This window comes from Glycine soja, chromosome 3, assembly GCF_004193775.1.
Source record: "Glycine soja cultivar W05 chromosome 3, ASM419377v2, whole genome shotgun sequence".
Classification (NCBI taxonomy): Eukaryota; Viridiplantae; Streptophyta; class Magnoliopsida; order Fabales; family Fabaceae; genus Glycine; species Glycine soja.
The window spans coordinates 10,990,889-10,999,112 of record NC_041004.1 but is presented as its reverse complement, the minus strand read 5'-3'; the positions used below and the strand labels follow the sequence as shown (position 1 = coordinate 10,999,112).

The window sequence follows — 8,224 nt, the reverse complement described above, 5'->3', positions numbered from 1 at the left end:
TTATTTACATTATTATTTTGGGTTGTATTTTTTGCTCCCTAGTTCATTTGAGATGTACGTATTTGGTTAACTCTTCTGGCATATGATACTTAATTATTATATTTGGTGATTATGGAGGTTTACTTGTTTATTTTCATTTATTCCTTCTCTAGGCATGTATGATTTATTTTCATTCCTATTTTACTTGCCAACTCAAGTTTTAACGTGCCAAATGGTCGTTATGTTTTATCTCACACGATTTGAAAATCAAATGATGTTCTCTGAAATTGTTTTTGAACATTTTTATTTTTGAAAATTTCTACTATCTTTTCTAGTATTTGAGTTAACATTAATAAGAACCAAGTTTTATCTTATCTTATGTTAAGTAAAATTAATGGGTTATTTGAAAGGTTATATTTAAGGGTGTTACACAAACACAACATTTTTTAATGTTAAAATGCATATAATTTAAAATAAGTACACTTATAAATAATTCAATGATAATATTAAAATATAAATAAACCATTACATATTCAATGATAGTAACTAAAACACAATAATACCAACAAAGTTCTGAATCCAAAATATCATAATTAACAAAATCACTAACATTTCATAACTCTTAAGATAAAAGAAAGGGGAAACCAATCACTTCCTTCAAGGGCATTCCTGAGTGCTTCCTTGAAGGAGATACAGTCTATGCTCTAATTTTCCTTTCATAAACACTATTGCATGTGTTGCTTCTTACAGGGTTCTTATGGCTCCTTCTGCAAGTTTAGGTGTAACAGCTCCAATACCTATCCCTTTGCAGGCCTTGTTGTTGCCTAGCAGGACATGCCCTTCATGGCTTTCCTCATATGAGTTGAACTATTCCTTGTTTGGACACATATGAAATGTCCTTGTTAGAAAACCTCTTAAACATACATAACCTCAACATTTTCATACCCTTCTGAGACAACATAGCATCACCATTATGACTCCTCTGATCTCCCATGTCTCTTTTTCTTCGTCTATTTAGGGCAATCCTTCTTGAGATGCTCTTCACTCTCATAGATGAAGCATTTCCTCTTCTTGCCCTCCTTTGACTTTGATTTTGATCCCTTCTTGTTCTTAAAATATTTTAATTTTAACTAACTCTTGTGTTCTATGCTGTAGCCTAAATTACTAAACCTCGATCCCTCATCAGACCAAATCAATCCAAGCTTCGTCCTCAGATCCCTCTTGTTGGACTAGGCCCAATTTAGACGGCCCTTTTAGGTTTAGACCAACTTAAACTGAGTTTCGTCCGCAGATTCCTCTTGTAAGACTAGACTCAGCTTAAGCAGCTTACGAAAGTTTAGCCTAATTTAGCCTAAGCTTCGTCTGCAGATCCCTCTTGTAAGACTAGGCCTAGACTAAACAACATTATTGTAACAACATAATTAAAACCAAAACTTAATTCGCAGATTCCTCTTGTAAGACTAAGTTTCGATCCTGCCTCAATCAAGTTCTAAGGCAATAGTACATTTCCCAATGCTAAAGTCACCTAACTATGCACAGAAATGGATGATCAGACCAAAAACATACAAACATTAAGCATTGAAGGAAGCATTGAACACATAAAACATAATCAATTAGATATTAAGTATTTACATCAGTTGTTCATTAGAAATCCCTAACTAAGGTGTTTAGCCAGTCATTACAAAGAAGCCCTAACAATAAATGAGATTAAAAGTAGAGAATGATAGTTCCTTACACAAGAAGGGGGATTCCTCCTCCTCTTCTCAGCATCTCACTCTCACTCTCCAACTAACTAATCTCTCTCAAATTACAAAACCTAGGCTTCAATGCTCAAGCTGCTCCTCTTGTTGCTTATAGGGCTCTTTTCACGAAATAGGCACTCTGGAATAGTGTGCACAAGTCTGAGCAAAAGAATGTCAAAAGTGTGTACCCTAATTATGCACAAAACAGGCTTTAAATAGGCTCTAAAATCGCGATGTTGCGCTTAGCATCACCCTCGCGCTTTGCGCGGGTAAGTGGGTTTGGGCTTAGCGCCAGTCTTGCGCTGAGCCTGGCTGAAGACACCTGCTGTGCTTAGCGCGCGACCTTGATGCTGATGCTTTGCTAGATTCTCCTTCGCGCTAAGCACGCCGAAGCTGCACTCAGCGGTGGATGCGCGCTTAGCCCAACTGCCACTTTTTGCATTTCAAAACTTAGCCTCTTTTTCACCTGAAAATGCACAGATTTCATAATTAAATCCAATGGAAATGTTTTGAAGACAACTTTAACCATAAAACAAGATTTAATTACAAGATTACTCCAAAATAACCATAAATTGGGGAACTATACAAGTTTTGGAAAATGATTTCTATACAAAAGTTAGTTGTATAAGGCGACTAGCAAACTCCCCCAAATTTACAGTTTTGCTTGTCCTCAAGCAAAAAAAGAACAACTCACTTGTCCTCAAGTGACAAAGACAGTGGTCAATCAAAAGAAAATGGTGTCTGATTCATAAAAGAATTCAACCATATGAACTGAATATCATGGAATGCTTAAATCAATTACTTCTCACAAGCATCCAGCTTTTCAAAGATAAGAGCATAAGCATTAGAGTCACAGCTGAAATAAGCTAGTAAGCATGACAGAAATCAAGGAAGGATCATCAACCAAAACCTCACAGTCATTGTTTCACTCAAGCTCAAGTGTTTAGGTTTATTCCATCATAAACAACCAACATAAGTTCCAACCTTTGCATTTCATCTCATATCATACAACAATGAACACACAAAATGAATCAGAAGGACTTTCTAGGCTTGTAATGGGGTTAGGCTGCCAACAATTCATGGTTTTTCTAGGATTCAAAAGCTGAGGTTCTAGGAAAGCATTCATCCATAGAATAACCTTCACTTTTACATTCATTCCTAACCTATACTCGCCCTTTATTTAGGCACATAGCTTAATTTCATTATTTTGTAGCATACACACTTATAAATTTTATTTGTACTTACAGTTTTTTTTTACACAGAAAACATTATATACATAAACAGTGTGTGTATACTATTTTCTTTGACCATTTCAATCCTTACCTAGTGCCTCCCCCAAATTTGGGACAAATTTGCTTTGAACCCAACTTTTGTGGATGATGCTCTCCTACAACCTAAAATAAGGTAACAGAAGAGTGCCTCCCCCAAATTTGGGACAAATTTGCTTTGAACCCAACTTTTGTGGATGATGCTCTCCTACAACCTAAAATAAGGTAACGGAAGATACAACTGAATAGGCTCCAGGTTCAATCAATCAATAACATTCAACTCAAACTGGGTGCAAGGGATAATTCATTCAAACATATGGTCAGCTTTTTGGCTAAGTGGCTATTCATAATCAAACATGGCCTTCATCATCCTCAAATTAATGCATCCAGTCCATACTTGAGAGATTCACACAAAAATCAGTACTAAATGATAGTCGTTTCTCTCAAAATTTGAAGATCACACTCTCACCGGGATATGGTTAATGCATTCCTTCACAATCAATTTGACAACCAACTAACATTTTCAGACATACTTCCAATCACATGCTCATTCTCTTCTAATGACAGCAAACTTGATCAAAACAATCATCTAATCATCCTAATCCATTCAATTCATACATTTGCTCAATCAAATCCTTTTCAAACACTCATTTCATACCAAACAAGCCACTGCATACAAAGTTCAACCAATTCATTGTTCAATCAAACTTTTTGTACAAGCAAACAAACAACTACACTATTGAAATTTAAATGCTGAAATTTAAAGAACTGAAACATAAAATTTGAAATTTAAATGACATAAATCATAAATTAACGCAAAAATTTAAACATCTTGCTCCTCTTGTGGCTGGTCTTCATTCAAATCCAGTGTTAGAGCTGCTGATGAATCCTGTATAAGCTGCTCAGGCTCCACAACTGGTGCAGCATCCTCAGGTATATATGCAGGGGCTGGAGATGGTTGTGGAATCTGATTTGGAGCAGTCTCCTCCTCCTGAACCGTGTGTGTACCTGCATCAAAATAAGAGGGTTCAGGAGGAGTGAGCTCATCCTTATCCTCTATTGGTGCTGGTGCTGGTGGCTCCTCAATATTAGGCTCCTGGACTGCAGAGGCCCACCCCCCCCCCCCCAAAAGAAGAGGGCTGGTCTCCTGGCCAGGCCACTTGAGCCTCAAACTCCTCCATGCTCATAATGGATGGCAAGCCCAAGCCCTGAAGGCTTTGCATGATAATGGACTGCTGCTGTGGATGCTCTGGAGCATAGAGTGCAGCATCTGTGGTGTCAATAAAAAGTTTGATGGTCCTACAGTTAATGGAGCTGGGAGTGGCATCTGTACAGGTGCTGGAGGAATAACTGGAATCTGAGTGGATGAAGAGGGGGGTACTGGAGAAGAAGAAGGTGTTGGTGCCTTTGATGGTGCTGAAGTGGAAGGGGCTTCAGATCTCTTACCCCTGGCCTTCCTGGGTCCTCTTAAAGTTACTATTGGATCGTCAAGATTCCAATAGTTCTTCTTAATATATGCCAAATTAATCGCAGGACTCAGGCTCTCCAGGGACCTTGAATCTGACTGAACTCCCCTAGCCTTACATAAATTTGTGATCAAGGCAGGGAATCCTAGTCTAGATGTGTCATGTTGTGCTATAAGGGAGATCTGGTGGGAGATGAGGTACCCCACATTCATGTCCATCTTCATAATGATTCCATAAATGAGTCTGGCTCTGTCAAGAGTGACATTAGAAGTGTGGGAAGTGGGAATAAGGTTTGAAAAGGAAAGAACGCTCCAAGTCTGAGCAAGAATGGTCATGTTCTTCCTTAGAATCTTCACTGGATAACCATCAGCATTAAGCTCGAATCCCCTCCCTGGGATATAGAGCTTACAACTAACTCCTGAGGATCAGGCCTCAGGAGTGCAAATCTAGAGTAAGCACAAAGTATTTTCCCCTCTTCCACAACAACAAGGGTCTTCAAAAATATGTTAAGAGTATCCTCATCAAACTTAATCAGATGACCTCTCACCCTCACCTGCTTAGGTGATTTATCCTCGGGGTCATAGAGGTTTGCATAGAATTATTTTACAATGGCAACATCAATGTTGCTGTCTAGAAAGTCAGTCAACTCCTCCCTCCAGTGTCTTCTTTCCAGCTCATCTAGGAATTCATTAAATTCTGTAGGGTAGACCACCACATTTCTCTCAAGTAGCAAGTTCCTAGGCACAATAATGTCTGTGTATCTCTCCCAGGCTTCCTAGGATGTGAATCTTGATCTGTCATATCACACTTCACAGGGTGTAGAAGGTGCCTTTCTTTTCCTAGAAGTCATCTACAAAATATAAGACAAAACACAAGAGATTACCACAAGTTTATTCTCAAGAAAACAAAAAAATTAAAACTGAAAACAGAGCTAGGCGCTTAGTGCAGCAATCTGGCGCTTAGCCCCTTCACAAAATTACTCATGGGCTAAGCACAACAAACTCGCGCTTAGCCTAAAGACTCAGAAAATCTTTTTGTCTGCAGATTAGGCTTAGCACAACAAGGCGCGCTTAGCCTAAACCTACAATTTTAGAAACAGTAGAGGACTTGGGCATAGCGTAGAGGCCTACGCTTAGCCTTATTACAAAGGTAAAGAAATAGAACCTAAGTGGCGCTTAGCTCAACAAGTTGGGCTTAGCGCCTGAACTAATCTGAGTATCTCAGAATACTATTGGCGCTTAGCGCACAGGCATGCTTAGTGTCTGCATCGTTTTGGTTCAACAACCACGATGAACGCGCTTAGCACGACATGGTCCACTTAGCACGATCATCAGAAATCCAAAAAAAATATAACAGTTGCGATGAGCAAGCTAAGCGCAGCAGGCGCGCTTAGCGCGTTCATCGCAATTCCCAGAAACACACACATGGGCTTTCACCCTTATCAGCCGCATTGCCCCTAATGGAATTCTAAACTACCTAAAGTCCTAAAATACCTAACCCTAAAACTAAGGAACTTAACCTAACAACAATACTAATCATGAAAACCATAAATCAACTATCCTAAGGTTTGAAGCATGAAATAAAAATGAAAAAGGTAGTCAATGAACTTACTTGGATGTGTGCAAAGTATGAGGAAGCAAGGAATGCAATGCAATAGAACTTGAGCACAGTGACAATGAAGCAAAGGAAAGGCAGAGGCACAAAAGGCTTAAAAAGAAAACTCAGTATCTGCCTAAGGCAGTGCCTCTATTTTTTTAGAAATCACGACAAAAGCGCTTAGCGTGACCTCCTGACGTTTGTTTTTTTTTTTAAAAAAAAAAAACTCAAGCGCTTAGCCTAGCTCTTCGCGCTAAGCATAGCTAACAATTCAGGTTCTAGAGGCATACCTGGGCTTAGCGATGATAGTAGCTCTGATTGGTCCTGCAAAATGCGCTTAGCCTACAAAGTTTGGCTTAGCGTGCAACCAGGCTTCAACTTATAGAGAGTGATTCAGGCTTAGCGCCACTACCTACGCTAAGCGCACTTTTAATGATTTCAAAACATAATGATGTTGGTGCTTAGTGCATCCTTTCCCACTAAGCCCAGCTTGAAAGCTCAACTTACAGAATGAATCTGGGGCTTAGCGCAGGATGGCGCGCTTAGTGTAGCTATAATAAATTTTCACAGAGAGGAAGTGACGCTTAGTGCATCATCCACACTAAGCCCACTACTTAAGGTGCAACTTACAGTGAAGATGTTGGGCTTAACGCAGTGATGTGTGCTTCGCTGAACCCTTCAGCCAATCAATCAGGGGTCTTTGTGCTTAGCGCGAGCAAGCTTGGCTTAGCACGTGAAAAGATGGCGCTTAGCACAAGGTTTGCGCTTAGCGGATAAGCAATCTGAAAATTGTTCTGAGTCATTTTCTACTTATCTCTACACACATAATTTAAAAACCCTTTTTGTTCATTACTAAACAAGCTGAAATAAATCACAATCACAAGCAAGATGTCCTAACTACATGAAAGAAATAAAAATGAAGATAGAGAAGGGAAAGAAAAGCTGGGTTGCCTCCCAGTAAGAGCTCCTTTAATGTCACTAGCTTGATGCATCATCCTGTTATCCAGGATCCAATAAAGTTCCCACTTCAAGGACCTTCTTCTCAGGTCTTCTTTCCTCCATGACATGAACTTTAAAACAGACATTCCGATTAGGTGGCTCTTTATCTTCATGAAATAGATCAAAGATGATTTTCTGATCTTCTATGCCAATTTGCAACATCCTATTTTCCATATCTACTACACAACTTGCAGTAGACATGAATGGGCGACCAGGAATGAGAGGAATATCAGCATCCTCTTCTATGTCTATCACCACAAAATTAGCTGGAAATATAAGGTGTTTCACCTTCACCAAAACATCTTCAATCACTCCATATGGTCTTGTGATGGAGCGATCAACTAACTGAAGGGTCATGTGCGTAGGCATTATCTCAAGCTCTCCAAGTCGTCGGCACATAAACAGAGGCATTAAGTTGATACTAGCTCCCAAGTCTATGAGAGCTTTTCCAACAGCAACCTCACCAATGGAACACGATATCATGACAACTCCAGGATCTTTGTGCTTAGGTGGAAGAATGTGTTGAATCACAACACTACAATTGCCTTCCACCACAATTTTGTCACTATGGATGTATCGGTTCTTCTTTGTCAACATATCTTTTAAAAATTTGGCATAGAGGGGCATTTGTTGAAGTGCTTCTCCAAAGGGCAAAGTAATTTCTAGTTTCTTGAAGATATCAAGAAATCTGGCCAAATGTCTTTCTTTCTCTTTTCGGGAAGGTACCAAAGGATAAGGTACTTCCTTGCCTTCATTTGGAGTAGTATCCTTCTTCTTTTCAGTGTTTGCCTCACTCTTGTTTCTCCTCATCTCATCATCAATAACTTTCTCTTTTTGTTTTTCATTTTTCATTTTTCAACTTCTTTTTCTTTTTCTTTTTCTTCTTCTTTTATTCTTTCATTTTCTTTCTCTTTTATTGGTGTCTCTTCTTCCTTATCATCTTCAGCCTCCTCATTAATCTCTTAAAGTTCTACAAAATCAGAAACAGGTTCAAGTGCTGGCTTAGGTGCCAACTGTTGTTTATGTTCCTCCATCTTCTTCTCAGCTTCACTCTCATCCACATGGATTGCCATTCTGCTTCTAGTCATCATAACTTTAAACTCCTCCTTGGGATTTTTCTCTGTGTTAGTTGTAAAACTGCTTGATGATCTATCCGCCAATTGCTTTGCAAGCT

General features: G+C 39.1%; 1 protein-coding gene across 1 annotated transcript; it reads right to left on the bottom strand.

The window, feature by feature from the left end:
- Positions 1–7,050: 7,050 nt before the first annotated feature.
- On the bottom strand, positions 7,051–7,533 carry LOC114404953. Its single transcript, XM_028367667.1, has one exon. It carries the CDS (start codon positions 7,531–7,533, stop codon positions 7,051–7,053), a length of 483 nt encoding a protein of 160 aa, XP_028223468.1.
- Between the last annotated feature and the right edge of the window lie 691 nt (positions 7,534–8,224).

What these genes read in the sequence shown, in the direction of transcription:
- LOC114404953 (XM_028367667.1), bottom strand. Translation starts at nt 7,533, where the DNA reads ATGATATCGTGTTCCATTGGTGAGGTTGCTGTTGGAAAAGCTCTCATA.